This window comes from Anopheles merus, unplaced genomic scaffold (genome assembly GCF_017562075.2).
Source record: "Anopheles merus strain MAF unplaced genomic scaffold, AmerM5.1 LNR4000368, whole genome shotgun sequence".
NCBI lineage: Eukaryota > Metazoa > Arthropoda > Insecta > Diptera > Culicidae > Anopheles > Anopheles merus.
This window is the reverse complement of record NW_024427948.1, coordinates 1-15492: the sequence shown is the minus strand read 5'-3', so window position 1 is coordinate 15492 and position 15492 is coordinate 1. Positions and strand designations below refer to the sequence as shown.

General features: G+C 49.8%; 1 protein-coding gene across 1 annotated transcript; it reads right to left on the bottom strand.

Moving 5' to 3' along the window:
* Positions 1-2036: 2036 nt before the first annotated feature.
* On the bottom strand, positions 2037-10745 carry LOC121602231 (collagen alpha-1(XI) chain-like; the record flags this gene model as incomplete). Its single annotated transcript, XM_041930985.1, is given in 13 exon segments — positions 2037-2952; positions 3032-3216; positions 3290-4019; positions 4078-4887; positions 4954-5529; positions 5588-5794; positions 5867-5911; positions 5995-6722; positions 6725-6920; positions 6989-7351; positions 7423-8169; positions 8233-8795; positions 10487-10745. Coding segments are annotated over 13 exon segments (5775 nt in total), but the record flags the coding sequence as incomplete, so codon positions are not given.
* Positions 10746-15492: the final 4747 nt, after the last annotated feature.

Genomic DNA, 15492 nt, shown 5'->3' with positions numbered 1-15492 from the left:
TGTGTGTGTGTGAGAGAGTTTTCGCGCGCGTGTTTGTGTGCGTTTGGAAACCCCAAAACTATTTGATTCTGATGCGTACATTTCCATCCGCTAAGGCTACAAAGTCCATGCATTTTCGATCTCGCTATCTGAGATACAACACAACCATTGGCACCACCATCTTTGCGATCGGCTATGCTGTTGGGGGTATTAAAAAGACACACGATCTAAGCAAACGTGCGTGTGATATGTTGCACATTTATTTCTAATTCAGCTAGCGGACGCAAGTGGAAACAACATTTTGAATTGAATCCATACAAACGAGGATTCTGGATTTGTTTTTTACGGTGCGCGTATGGTGCTGCACCTGTCCGTCCAGAATCTGGTGGCTTGTTGGCTTAGAGTCGGTATCATGACGCCGATTGACCGGCATTGCCTTGGAATGGGTTCAGATCGGTTGTTCATGTTTTGGTCAAGTGCATTCCGTGCATTTGTCGCGCCACAGTGGTAGACCCGGCAGCACCAAAGTCAAAACAAAAACCTTCCCCGAGAGTGGACTGCTATGCTAAGTTCTTCTTCTTATTATTATTATAATTATTATTATTATTGGTGTAATGGCCTACGCGATCATGCCGGCCTTTTCAGGACTTGAGTACCGCGTAGCCGGATAGTCACCCCTTGCTACGGCGGACGGTTCATACGCGGTTAGAACCCACGACGGGCATGCAGATGTGCGGAATGATGGCGGTGTCGCGGGCCCGCTCCTATCCAGCGTGCAACTTGCATACTGCCACACTGTCTCCTGCTCGATGCATACGCTGCAGGCAGGGGGAAGGATGCACCTCCACGATAAAAAAACACGGTCATGAACCAGCGGCGGATCTAAAGGTAGACGGACTAGGCGGTCGCCGAATATCGCTAGTCTGTAGTATGCCGTATGTCTACAAGTGGACAGATTATTAGCGACAAGGGCCGCCGGAAAGATGGTCGTTGGGGCCCCGTCGCTGGAGAACCTTCTGCACTCCCCCTCCCCCCCGCCGGCAATTTAAGTATAATGTTAAATCTCATAACAGCTGTATGCCAGTACCCCCTCCTCCCGGTCATCAGTTACCATTTACAGGGGCCTCAAATCGTCTTTCCGCCTAGGGCGCCCCCGATTCCCCCTACTCCGCCACTGTCATGAACACCTTCCTTCGATCGATCATAACATTCCGGAAGAAAACACATTTGGCGACAGTTTTGGCACACACACGCACGTACACACCCATGCGCTGACGGCTCAGCATATCTGTGTAATCTAAACCATACGAAAGCAAAAGCTTAGTGTAACAAAGTTATGCTTAATGCTTAACACGTTAAGTTCGATGGCAGGCTCCAGGGACTGCCAGTGAACTTTCCAGTATACCGGTTCCACAATCAGCTTGCGTTCTAGATGCCGGCGGAACGGTAAGCTCATGAAAATCAGCGCCGGACTGAACGTGTTAATGCGGATTAGGATTCTGCGCGTTGCACAGCAAACCCTCCTGCGTAAACTAGCGATTCCTTAGTCATTTTTATATTGCAGTGTTTGAACTCATTGCGATTTTTTGGTTTGATTTGTGAAAATGTAACTTCATCGCCGCAATGTTTGTTAACGGCATTTTTAGGCGCCACAACAGCTCGCGAGCATTGACCATATGCGAGAATGAGATAGCGCTAGGGAGGGAAAGAGCACGGACGATGGCTGACAGCGATTGGCCGTCTGACGCACCAACACATCCAAACCTTCGGCAGCGCGCTCAGGCGAGGGGAATGAGGCGGAGCCAGGGACGGGCAGCTCGACGAGCTGCTCGACAAATTTGCCGTTGGAGAGAAAAGGAGAGCATGATAAAATTCTCAGAACGGCATAACGCCTTCCGTTGCTTTGCGCAGCGGGAAGGAAGGAATGATAAAATTCTCAGAACGCCATAACGCCTTCCGTCGCTTTGCGCAGCGGGGACGTCCAGTCGACGTTCACTCGACGTCTACTCGACGTCGTAGATTTTATAGCAACGGCGGATTTTGCGGGTTGGGTAATGTTTGTTTCATATCCTTTGATAATTTATTCTCCAACAACAAACGATCTTTGGCAGTGCCTGGAGCATCACTTAGCTTTTCGTGGTGTTCGCGGTTCTATACATTATGCTGCTCCTTCTTTCCAAATCCTTTTTTTCTCTAATGCACGTGCGCGTATTTGTGTGTGTGTGTGTGTTTTTTTCTAAAAATGTGTGGAATGGGGAAAGATATCTATGTACATCTTAGAACAGGTCTAACAACAATGGTGACAATGATTGGAAGGTGTGTGATTGCTATTCCCTCTGATCATCGGTCGATTCCTCTCCTGACTAAAAAATGTGCTCAGTCCTATCGGTAAATGTTCGTTCTTATCGTCCTAAATACTATCTCGATGTTCTTAAGCTATCCTCGATTCCTCTTCGTCTTGCTTCGCGCGTTGTGTGTGTGTCTTTTTATCTTTTAAATACTAATCTTAAACCAACAACTATGCTCCGATTACCTCACAAATCATATACATGTTTAACGATGATAAAATATCCTTTTGCTTGTATTTTTTAATCGATCGAAGCTCTGTCATTTAAAGCAAACTGGCCCCACCTGGAAACCGAACGCTTGCTGCGGCAGTCCGTAGTCAACGGGGTAGAAGTCGATAATGGGCAGATACTGCAGTTTAGGCGTGCGTACCTCGAACACCGTCTCGCTCTTGCTCCGGCCCGTCTTGCAGCCGTCCACCAAGACGGTAGGTTTGATCTTCGAATTGTCATACCCAATGTCGATCTCATTCTCGCCCAAAAACCGTATCGCATTGTCGTAGCTTTCATCTTTCGTGCTGTACCACGCGACACTGTTCATGCAGGCGTACGTAAAGTTCTGGTACGCTTCCTGGGAAAGCAGCCGCAGGAAGGTCATCTGCACGGTCCCAACCGTTTCGTACGATATCTGCAACGATATTGAGTGAACATTTGCAATCAATGATCCTGGCGATCTTCCAGCCACAGCTTTGCATCGCACAACTCACCCTGAAACCTCCGCGCAGGTTCGAGTACCAGTCGGTTTTGTCGTTCTCCTTGCGCCACGGTATTGTCGGCATCTGCGAGCTGTGAATGTCCGGGAAGACGCAAGTTTCGCCTGCCGCCGTCATGTTACAGAACACGTACACCGCGTCATCTCCCATGCCGAGATTGGGATCGATCCAGTACCAGCCTGTTGGGAATTTGGGAAAAATCAAACCATTGTGTAGCCAAAATCCCCTTCCAGACCCTCCACAAACACTTACCATCCTTAAACTGAGGATGTCCATGGTGCAGATCGCGACACGTACGGGCCGGATTCTCCCGCGTACCGACCGGTTTCCGTATCCGATCCAGCTCCTGGCGCATTGAGTAGATCGAGCTGTACATGTCCAGGAACTTCGGTCCCAAATCCGACGCCTTCGATTTTGTCTTCTTCTTTTTGCTCTTCTTGCGCGGTTCCACCTTCAGTATCTCCTCGTCGAAGTCGTCCACCTCGAGCAGCTCGTCGTCCAGCTCCGTTGCCGCCCCATCGCCAGCCTCACGTTTCTGTCGATCTTCGCCCTTGGTCATGGTGAACTCGTTCATGCGGAACAGCAGCTCCGGTGGGATAAGTGGTGCATCGGCTGGCGGTCCGGGCGGTCCCGGTGGTCCCGGAGGTCCTGGCTCACCCCGTAGCCCTGCCACACCTTCCGTGCCTTTCGGACCCAGCGGACCATCGTTTCCAGGCGGTCCCTGTGGTCCATCGTTACCTTTCAGCCCCAGCGGTCCCACCGGGCCCGGTTCGCCCTTGGAGCCTTCCGGACCGGGCAGTCCACGGACGCCCTTGTCACCCTTCTCGCCGGCGTCACCCTTCAGCCCAACAAGTCCAAGCTCACCGCGATGTCCTTTCAGGCCACGGCGCCCGCGATCACCTTTCGGGCCCTTGGTGCCGACTTCGCCCGCCTTGCCCGGTGCTCCACTTTCGCCCGGTTTACCTACGGGACCAATTTCGCCCTGAAAGAGGACACGCATTAGCGGTGCTTCAATGTGTAGAGTTAATTCCACAACTTACCGATGGTCCTGGAGAACCTCGTAGACCTGGAGGACCTTGCGGTCCAGGCATTCCTTGAGGGCCGGTGAGTCCCTGATTTCCTTGAGGACCTGGCAATCCACGGTCGCCCTTTTCGCCCGCCAATCCAGTCGTTCCTTGCAGTCCTGCAGGTCCTTCGGGTCCCAGTTTTCCTGGGGGTCCAATTTCTCCGGCAGGTCCTGGTGGTCCTGGCTCACCAGGCAATCCTGGTTCACCTTGCTTTCCGTCGTCTCCGTCCTTTCCTACATCGCCTTTCGGTCCCACAAGTCCCGGCTCACCCGGATTACCCGGGAATCCTGGTGGACCAGCAACTCCCTTCGGTCCTTCCAAGCCTGGCTGCCCTCGTTTGCCTGGAGGACCCGGTGGTCCAGACTTTCCTTCCTCACCCTTCGGTCCGATCGATCCTTTCTCGCCCTCCTTGCCCTCGGGTCCGATTGGTCCAGGAGGTCCTTGTGTACCGGGTTCACCGGCAATTCCCTGCGGCCCAGGAGATCCTGGAGCTCCAGGACCACCCTCAGCACCACGTGGGCCACGACGACCCGGCTCTCCTGGTGGTCCAGCCGGTCCAATCGATCCTGGAGGACCATCGTCACCTCGACCTCCCTTCATACCCGGAGGTCCAGGCATGCCCTGTGGCCCCGCTGGTCCTGGTGATCCAGGCAACCCGGTCGGTCCATCCTCACCCTTCGGTCCAGTGCGTCCAATCTCTCCTGGAGGTCCCTTTTCGCCTTGTGGTCCAACGGCTCCCGGTTCTCCTCGACTTCCTTGTGATCCGGGCGAACCAACGGGTCCCTGAAGGCGGGGAAACAATCGATTTTAGTAACATTATAATGTCCCCTTAAAGTCTTTCTTACTTACCGCTTCACCTTGGGCACCCTTGAAACCCTTCTCGCCCGGCGGGCCCATGTCACCCTTGTCGCCGTCCTCGCCCGGTGGTCCCACAGGGCCAGGCGGTCCAGCTAAACCACGCTGTCCGGGCAAACCGTCTCGTCCGACCGGTCCAACCAGTCCCTGCTCACCCCGCTCACCCTTTGCTCCTCCTGGACCCGGTGGTCCGGGCGGTCCTGGACGTCCTTCCGCTCCGGGAGGACCTTCCTTACCGGGCTCTCCGGGTTGGCCCTTGTCCCCGATTGGCCCCGGCAGTCCGGGTAGTCCGAGCTCTCCCTTTAGACCGGGAAGTCCCGGCATTCCCATCATGCCTCGTTCGCCCGGGAATCCTGGCAGACCCTGACCTCCCTGTGGGCCATTCTTGCCAGGAGGTCCAGGTGGTCCGGACTGTCCTTCCTTGCCAGTGTCGCCTGGTACGCCCGGTTCGCCTGGAAGCCCTGGCAATCCTGGTATACCCGGTTCTCCTACCGGTCCTGGCTCACCCGTCGGTCCTTGCGGCCCTACAACACCGGGAGCACCGATGGGGCCTGGATTTCCGTTTTCACCCTTAAAAATAGCGAATGAGTGAAGTAGACTGAAATTGTGCAGTAAATGACCTTCTTACCGGTGGTCCTCGTTCGCCCGAAGCTCCCGGGGGTCCATCCTTGCCATTATTGCCCGGTGGCCCTGGAAGTCCGATAAAGCCACGCGGTCCTTCCGGTCCTTGCATGCCGATTTCTCCCTGTGCGCCCGGTGAGCCTGGCTGACCGGTGTCACCTTTGGGGCCGGTAGCTCCATCAGCACCGCGTCTTCCGCGGGGTCCTCGGAAACCCTAGCAAAGAGGAGCAACAATCCAATGTTGATGACGATTGATAATGATTCCTTTATTCGAGGGACTACTTACTCTTGGTCCAACTTCGCCACGTTCGCCTTGAAGTCCTGTATTGCCCTGTAAATTAAAAAGAACACGTTTACTTCCAGTCCATTCATTCTTACTTTGGATGTACATCTCTAAGCCCTTCCATCACTTACCCGTTCGCCCTTTTCACCTGGCAGGCCGGCCATCCCGAACGAACCCTTATCGCCCTTGTCGCCCGGCGGTCCTGGATAGCCCGGGAAACCCTGCACGCCCTGCTTGCCCTTGTCGCCGGTCAGTCCCATCATGCCCGTCTCACCGCGCGGTCCCTCGAAACCTTTCGGTCCCTCGGGTCCTTCCGATCCCGGTGCTCCCGTCACTCCAGGATGGCCTCGTTCACCCGGCGTTCCCATATCGCCCTTATCGCCATCGTGTCCCTGCTCACCTTTTTCGCCCTTATCACCGGCAGAGCCTCGTTCACCATCGTCACCCTTCGGCCCCCGGTTGCCCGGGAATCCTATCGGACCCTGAACGCCCTGTGGTCCTACATCACCTTTCGGTCCGGCGATACCTGGATTACCGTCACGACCGGGTGGACCATCAGCTCCGGGAAGTCCGGGCAGGCCCGGTTTTCCATGTGGACCGGGAATGCCCGGTGGTCCAAGATTTCCTTGCGGTCCCGGTGGACCTACCGGGCCGGTAGAACCTGTTTGACCTGGTGCACCCGGTTGACCCTGGGGGCCTGGGTTTCCTTTGGAGCCTGGAATACCTTCAGACCCGGGAAGACCGGGATTCCCCGATGGGCCGGGAAATCCACGTGGACCTGTGAATCCACGCGGTCCTAGTTCACCCGGCATACCGGGCAATCCTGGCGGACCGTCTTCGCCTTGTGCGCCATCGTGTCTTGGCTTCCCTTCTCTCCGGACGCACCCTGTCGACCCCGTTCACCTTTCTCGCCCGGGAAGCCGGGGAGTCCGATAGGGCCTTGCTCGCCCTTGACACCCTGCAGCCCGGTTGCTCCTCGTTCGCCGTCTCGTCCGGATCGGCCACGACGTCCCTCGCGTCCTTTTGCTCCGACACCTCCGCGAGGTCCAATCGGTCCCTAGAAGAAAGACATTTCAAATGCAGTCCATCAAACTGCAGGAAGTGTAATGGAAAACAACTCCTTACCGGTTCACCAACATCGCCCGGTTCTCCTTTGGCACCCTCAGGCCCCGGAGGCCCTACTGACCCTGGCACTCCGGTCAAACCCATTGGACCGTCGGCACCGCGCATCGCCGTCATATGCTGGGACAGCATCTGTCTTAGTGCTTCTGCCTGCGAGTCTGGACCCTTTTCATTGCCGGCTGAGGTCAGTGGCATCATGAACACATGGCCCGGTGGTCCCGGAGGTCCTGATTGTCCGTTCAATCCATCGCGACCCGGATCACCTTTCGGACCAGGTTCTCCCGGTGGTCCACGAGGTCCTCGAATGGTCTTCACACCTCCCACGATGGTAACGGTAGATTGGGCAGGAAATCCAACTGATCGGTCCTTTAGAAAAAAATAAAAAACAAGTCACACTGTATTACAGAACTTCCGCAGAATCGAATTTCCTGAATTACCTCTTCTTCCTCAAACTCTGGACCATAACCATTGCCAGGTTCTGTCCTGGTACGGTTCTCCGTACCATCGCGAGGACTTCCAGTTGGACCTCCAGCACCACTCAATCTTGGATCTCCTCCGGCGGAAGCATCGTACTCTGGATCGGGCAGAGGAAGCACTCCAGGACGCAGCTGATCGTACGCTCCTGGACTAGCGGCAGCAGTTCGATTTCGTGCACCAGTCTCAGCAGTATTCACTCGACTCAGATCGCCACCAAACTCCAGATTGTTGTAGTAGTCATCATCATCTCCAATTACTTCCAAGCCTTCGCCATCACCGTACAGATCAACGAAGTCTCTTCCGGAACCTCCCGAACTAGCGGCTGCAGCCGATGCCTGTTTCGATCGCGAATTTCCTGCACTACTACCACTTCCACCTGCAACGGATACTGACTCTCGCAGTACCTGATCACGAATGCTGGCACCACTCGCTTGTGAGGAAGCCCTTCCACTAGCACTAGAACTAGAGCTAGAGCTGGAACTGCTGCTACTCTGGGTACGACTTGCTGATCCACCTACAGTACCGTTCGATACCGTCCGTGTGCTTTGTATCGTGACGGTGCGTGTTACTGTGGAGGAAGATCCCGAAGACCCACCGGAAGATGTTGAAGCTCCACCGGATCCTCCCAGACAATCTGGAGCATATTTGGTGCAGATGTTGTACGCCTCATCCGGTGTGTTTGCGATCATGAAGAGTTGGAGATCACCCTGGAAATTCAAATTCAATACATTCTACCGATCTTAGTAGTCAGCGGCATCCAAGTAACGCACCGTAAAGAATCCATTCTCCTCGTTCAGCTGCACCCCAGTCAGGATGAGCCCATCGGTCACCAGCTGCACTCCAGGCCTTCGGTTCAGCGGACGCGTAATCTGTGTACCACAGTCCAGGATCAGCGTAACCGAGTTACCCTTCACGCTCACGCCCAACCGGTGCCACCGTCCGTCGTCGATGCTCACACCGAAGCTGACCATGTTCTGGTACTGGTCCTGCTCGTCATCCTCCGGATTGCCGTCGTAGTAGTACAGGGCCACATCCCGCCCAACCATCAACATCAGTATCTCATCCGAATCGCTCGAATACACCGCAAACAGTGGCGCTCGCTCCAGGTTTGGACTGGCCCGTAGCGTAACCAGCAGCGAAAAATCGAGCGGAAACCCATCCGGAAAGCTTTCGATCGTCGGTATGCTGAGCACCGTGTCTTGGTTCATGCTGTAGGCCGGTTCTGGATGGGGCTGGTACTGGTTGCGGCTGCCGTTGCACATCCCGGTCGTGGGGGATACGCCGGACGGAAGGGTCGGCATCCCGAACTGCTCAATCATGTCGACGAGACCATCTGAAGACATTGAAAGGTAAGTGAATATTATTGCATCTACTAAGAACTACTTCCACTACAGGGGTTTTTGGCTTTGGCTAACAACCCCCAATATTTTTGATTATCTCTAAGTTTATTGTGAATTCGTCTAAAGATGAGAGGATTTTTTTCAAAACCCAAATCCCAAACAGTATCATTTCAGTAGTGAAGCCTATGAAGCCTGCATTCGATTTTCCATGGACTAAAGTAAACTTCTATACATTGAATATTCGGCATGAATATTCGATTCATCGAAACTTGCATACTCAAAATAGGATCTTTCATCTTAAACAATAAACAAAACAAACTCTTAATGACAAAAATATGATATCACTTCCATCGAAAATATTTTAAATCGCATATGATCGTTCTAGACATCGTAAATGATTAAAAAACAAAGACCATTTGCACCCAGTAGCGTGACAATTGTCTAAATAAAATTGAAACGATTTTCGAATTGCGATATCGAATAAGGATAAAGCTGTGCGACAGGCTCTGAAAATCGTACAGAGATTAGTGATTGTGTTTTGGGTGTATTTCATTAATAATTTACAACCCGAGCCCGAACCATGTGCATGTGTGCTAGGTTTCCCCATTGTTCAACAATGCAAAACGCAAAGAATTAGCGTGTTTCCTATGTCCAACCCCTTCAACAAAAACGACTAAGCCCTGCTGTTGCGATCCACACTTTTGGTTCATTGTGCAATATTTAAATGCACCCAACAACACCGAGAGAGCCTAACTCTAGCTGACCGAGTTTTGTGAGCTTTTCTTTTTTTTTTTTTGTTAGACTTTTGCGACAATGAGCGTACGTGATGCCGGATTACACTACAGCAAGCAATTTAATACATTCTTCAGCCCCATCGCCCACCGCCCATACAATGTTCCAATGTGTGTGTGGTTTTAAAGTTGTCGATTGTATCGCGCGGCTCCCTTTCGCACTCGATGTAGATTAATTACAACACATGTCCGTGGCCAACGCATGGCGCGTAACAATGTATGGCGGTGCAGTGATGCACATTACACCCATCATCTCCGAACGCAAGACATGGGGACAGTGAAGAGCAATGATTTAAAACCCATAAATTTCCATAAGCCTTCGTTTGCAGCCGTTTTTGCGCTTGGAATCGCGTGTCATTCGCCAACCCCATTGCCGCGTGTGCGTGTGCTGCTGGTGTGTTTACGCAGATTAACAGCGTGGCGTTCCCCAAAGCGTTGACACGGACAGTGCTTATGATGTTGCTGACGGTGCGATTATCATTATGATTACAACGATTACAACGCCTCTGGTGCGGCGGGACGCAAATCAAAGGGATATGGAGTGTGCCGATCGGTCAATAATCGGTTAGGTTTACATGCTTTATCCTACGGTAGTACATGTTAATTTGCACTGACAGCATCTTTAGTCTTTAGTTTATTTGTTTTATTCATTTACTTATTTTAAAATATCAAATGGGCTATTGTTTTGAATATTCCAAAAACTAAATATTTTTTCCGCAGTTCAATCTATCTGCATCATTTTACACATAACGGTGAAGTAACGATTAAAAATCCCTTTATGCTTACAAATTGCATACTTTTAGGCGTATAGCTATAATCATTTTGAACACTAAAGGTTTGCTTCACAATTTTTATCTGAATTTTGTTAGTGTGGGACTCTCTTGACTACTTACCCGTTCGTGGTTCGGCAGCTGCATATGCAACTAGCCCACTAGCAAAACGCCCACGATCAACAGGGGCAACAGTAACGATGGCACCCGCCGCAAACCATACCGCCAGCTTGGGGTGCTCATCGTGTGTCGCTTCCTTCGCCCCCGGGGCCGTTGAAAGGACACGCTGACGTACTGTGGATGCGTCTGCTGCATGTCCTCTATAGCGCCTCGGAACGGAACGAAAAATTCCACTCCTGGCGCATACACACGCAGCCGTTATTTAACGTGATTTTTATTCCTCCCTGTGATTAAACCTGTCAATAGCTTTACGCTTTTCACTTTACTCAAACCGCAAGCACTAACGCACATTTAATTAACGATTAATTTTTGAGGACGTTTACTCGTCAGACATTACATCTCTGTCGCTTCCGGTGTCGGATGATTTCACTGCAGCAAAAGCCAGGGAAAAGGGAAAACAAACTAAGTTAAATTTTTGGTAAAAACACTAAACGAACATTGAAATTTAAATCACAGTAAGATCATTTTATAAAATTGAGAAAATAGTAATCCGTAATGTAGAGCACCGTACGAAACTGTGTCACTAACTGTGTTCCAACACACGTTTTTTTATTTTATCCTTTCCTCTTTGCGTGTTCGCTTCTTGGTCACTTTATCAATCCTGCACACTCAGCGACAGCCTGTTCCCACAATTTCGGCATTAGATATAGCTGGAATATAGGGGCCAACTGTATTCTTATCAACCAGCTTAGTTTGCGTGGCACACTAAAATTAGGCTACCAGTCCAATCTAAGCGCACGCTGTTACACAGGAAAGTGCTTTAGATAAACTTCCGAAGCAACCACACTGCATGGGCACTGAGCACTTTTAGTTTCGCAAACTGATCTCGCTTCAATGCTGTCATTTGGTTTGAGCTGAACTGAGCGCACAACTTTTAACGTTATACAATTTCTAATATTTCAAACACAGCCGAATGTAAAGATGAACCTCTAACTACACAATTGCACCTACTTTTCACGGCACCGGACACTCCGATCTGCAGGCCACGAACAACGATCACCGACTGATCGGAAGTCGGGCTGCGCATGGGCTTTTACTGCGGGTGCGTTATGAAGCTGTTGCTGATTGCGCTGCGTCTTGCGCGACAGCTTGGGACTGTTCTTGCTCTTACTTCTTACGCGCGTAGCTGGAGAAGTGATTACCCGGCAATGGCAATGTGTGTGTGTGTGGTAATGTTTCGGAAATGGTGAAATATAGTACTATTTGTGGAGAAAGAAAGAGAGAGAGAGAGCGAGACACGCACAGATTAGCTGTGAAATGTATAGAATCGCGCTGAGAGATTGATGTTTGGGGACGAACTTGCTAACTAAATTTAAAAAATTGTACCTAAAACCCTTACGACAAAGACAGAAACCAAAATTAAGCGCAGATGTCTTCGGAAATTATAAGAAAATAATCAATTTTCTAATTCTCCAAGCTATGAAACACAAAATTACAGCCTAGTGTGTTGTACTTGTCGCTTAATAAGACTTCTTTATACCAACAACGACATGAAGATTTAACGATTGCACTACATAACACATGTGGCGGCTGAGGAAAGCTTAACATCACAGAGCGCGCGCGTTGGAAAATCTATTAAGCCGTTCCGCAACCGCTAGACGCAGCGCTGACACTGTCATCGTTCAGGCCGCTCGTTCCAAAACCGCCCGACCCGTTCCCCAAGCCCCGAAAGCAATCTGACTGATGGCTTTTGATTAGTTTAACAGATGGGAGCAGATCTTCTGATCGGGTTTCCAGCGTGCGTCGCTGTGGGATTGTTGGCAAATTTCCGAACAAACCCTGTCGCCGTCGACTTGTTCCGTTTGTTCCGCAGCGCAACGGGCACATTCTGCCGGCGGTAGCTAATCCACCTAAAAGCGGGGCAATCGCTTCGTGCTGGAGTATCAACGGCCGGGCAGTGCTTTGTAGCCACGTGTTCGTTGTTTTTCTTTCTTGCTGCTGCTGCCACTTCTTCTCGAGGCGCGGTGTAAGTGAACGTGCGGCGAGGGTACGGTGGGTCTTGTAAATGGTGTGTACGGCGGCGCACTACCACTTGTGAATGGCCCATAATCCGGAGCGGCCAGTTTGTTTGCTTGGGCGAAACATCACGCGTGCAGGATTTGGTGCGACTTTGGGGGCAATTTCGCAAAAATCATTCATTTGCACGATGGGTGTTGCTGAGGATGTTTTTGTTTTATTGTTTTTTTTTTTTTTGTTGTATATTTTGCTTGCACTCGAATGGCACCCACATCTGGGCCCGTTACATTGTTGCAGTGAGACAAACTGTTGCAAATTACGTTTTCAGAGGTTGAACTGACTTAAAAAGACCATTTTTCGAGGGCAAATTGCCTACACACAGGTAAATGCGCCTGAATGGTATGCAATCCGCGTACAAATCACCCCTTACAGAGCAGATTGATCAAAATTATCCCATTTTTACCATGGAATACATGCAAATGACATCATTTTCGCCAGAACAATGTAGCACAAGAGATGAAGCGACAACAACAAAAAAAGGTTTCCTTCTTCATGAAGCTAACTCCCGAACGACTGTCACCCAGCGCTGGGTAATCGAGCACAGCAATTATGTGCCACATGCTCGCCAGCAAATAGAGCGGTGCCAAAGTGGACCTTTGCCGAGGCGCGCAGCTGACGCGTACGAGGTTTTCTTGCCGCGAGAAACGGGCAGATGACAATTCCATTAGCGCAAGCTTCTCCAGCTTCCCGCCCAGTCAGCCTCGCCCGCAACAAATCACTCACTTCCGATTCGCCCCAGAAGCAGGGCGGTCGGGCGGCTGAAGGCTAAATGGCATTTTCCTATTCATCCATTTTGAATATTCATCGAGTGTGATTTCACTTTGTTCCGCAAAGCCGCTGCGCCGTAGTCGGCGATGTCTTCTGCTTTTTTTTTATTTTGTTTGCCTGCCGTTGCTTCACTCTGGTGTGCTGTCACACATATCACTACCACAGCCGGGCGTTGCCCCAGTTCCAGTTGTTTTTTAGTGGGCTTGGTGTGGTGTTGGGATGCCGTGGATCTATATTTTTTACATCCCAAAGCGACGGTTTGGTTGCAGAAGGAAATCAGGAGGAAAATCCTTTCGCGCTGTGTTGGTTGGGTACGGGGCGGCGTACGACATTCGGTATCATCAATATCCTTGCTGGCGCTTTGCTCCGAACGTGACAAATTGTTTACCTTTGATGTCGCACACAGCCCTCTCCTCTGTGTGTGTCATTAGTTGTTCGGGTAGCGGTGGCACACAAAAGGGTGGCCCCCGAAATGGCACCGAAAAGGTATCGAAATGATGGTGTATGTTGTAGGGCTATAGCCATAGCTAGGTAGGAAGGTGCTTTTTATTCTCAATAACTTATCTTCTACCTTATCATTGGCGTGTTCGTTTTTTGCTGGGAAAAGTATTGGAAAATAGGCTGTTTTCCAAACATTCTGAGTCTGAGTTTAAGTTTGCAGTGAATGAGTTTAACTAGGTCATCATAAAGAGCTGATTAAACTCTTTAGAGATTCAACTCTTCATGCTCACTCAAAATGCTTTAAGTAATTAGTGTGCTTAAATAACTCTTTTGAGAGTTTAATTTAATTAATAACTGTTTACTTCGACAGTAGTTTCCATACCTCTTAAGGCCGGGGGACATTGTCCGTACTCGTTAGTGTAGTTTCGATTTTCACTAGCGCATCTGGCGGCGACTGGATGAAGTTTTTTTTTTATCATCGAGGGAATGGTTGTACTGGATCTCAAAATAAAGTATTATTTTCATCATTTTTCGATGTGAAAATGGCTGAAATACTTGCACACATATTCACCTATCAATTACAAAGCTTTTCAGTCCAGCTTAAGTAAAAACCATGGATAAATAACATATTTCCTGAAGTGATTCCAAATTGTTTGGCAAAATGCTTCGGTCAGCCGTCGCCAGATGCGCTAGTAAAAATCAAAATTACAATAGCGAGTACGGACAATGTCCCCCGGCCTTTAGAAAAGGAATAAGGTATTTAAGTATATGCTAAACTTAGACTGCTAGTGAACTTAAATAACACTTTTGAGGGCTAAATCAATCAAAAGTGACTTAAATCCTCACATCGACAGTAGTTTCCAAGACTCTCAGAAAGTGAATTAGGCATTTAAGTATGTGCTGAGTTAAACTACGCTACCGAATAGTCATTCCCATCATTAGCTCATTCGTTCGTTCAATCAACAGGCAGTTCACAAGAGCCTTCCAAATCCTTTCTGATTTGCACTACATGCAGACGATCTACACTCAAACAATTAACCCAATTGATTAGCTCACTTAAAAGAACTGAACGAACTGCACAAGTTTTCGTTCTTTGTTCCCATCTCTACGTGTAATGTTGCTCAATTTGCATTTTAACCAATTTTCATCTCAGGATTTTTTCTCCCTATATAAGTTGTTAGCACGATATCGACCACATGCGTTCTAGACAGGCACCGTATTACATGTATAGTAAATATCGATCTGTCAAGATCAGCTCGATCAAGTACCCACTTTACCCGACAGACAGATGGCGTACTAGGTACACATAAAGGGACGACAGGATTAGCCTGTGTGATAGCTGGATCTCCCAGAACAGGACCAATTAGGAAGCGGTTCCAAAGAACCAATTGCTACACACGTAGCAACATAAGTTCAATATGTATAAGCATAAATTATTGCTTTTTTCGTTTTTTTCCGAAGTAAAAACTACTAATCGTTAACATTTTTGGAATTTAAAGTGGGATCTAGGAAGATAGGACAGCCCTTTTTCCACCATCCCTGCTTTCCATCGGTTACACCTAAAGCTTCCACTTTGCCAAATGACACATTTTAGGACTCGTATCTCTTTCAGTACCAATACCCATTCATCCACCGCATCGGTTCTTCGCCTTTGCCAACCAACGCTGGCTGCTTTTCTGTGTTTATGCTCATCCCTATCCCTTCTTGCTCCCCTTTTCCGCCTT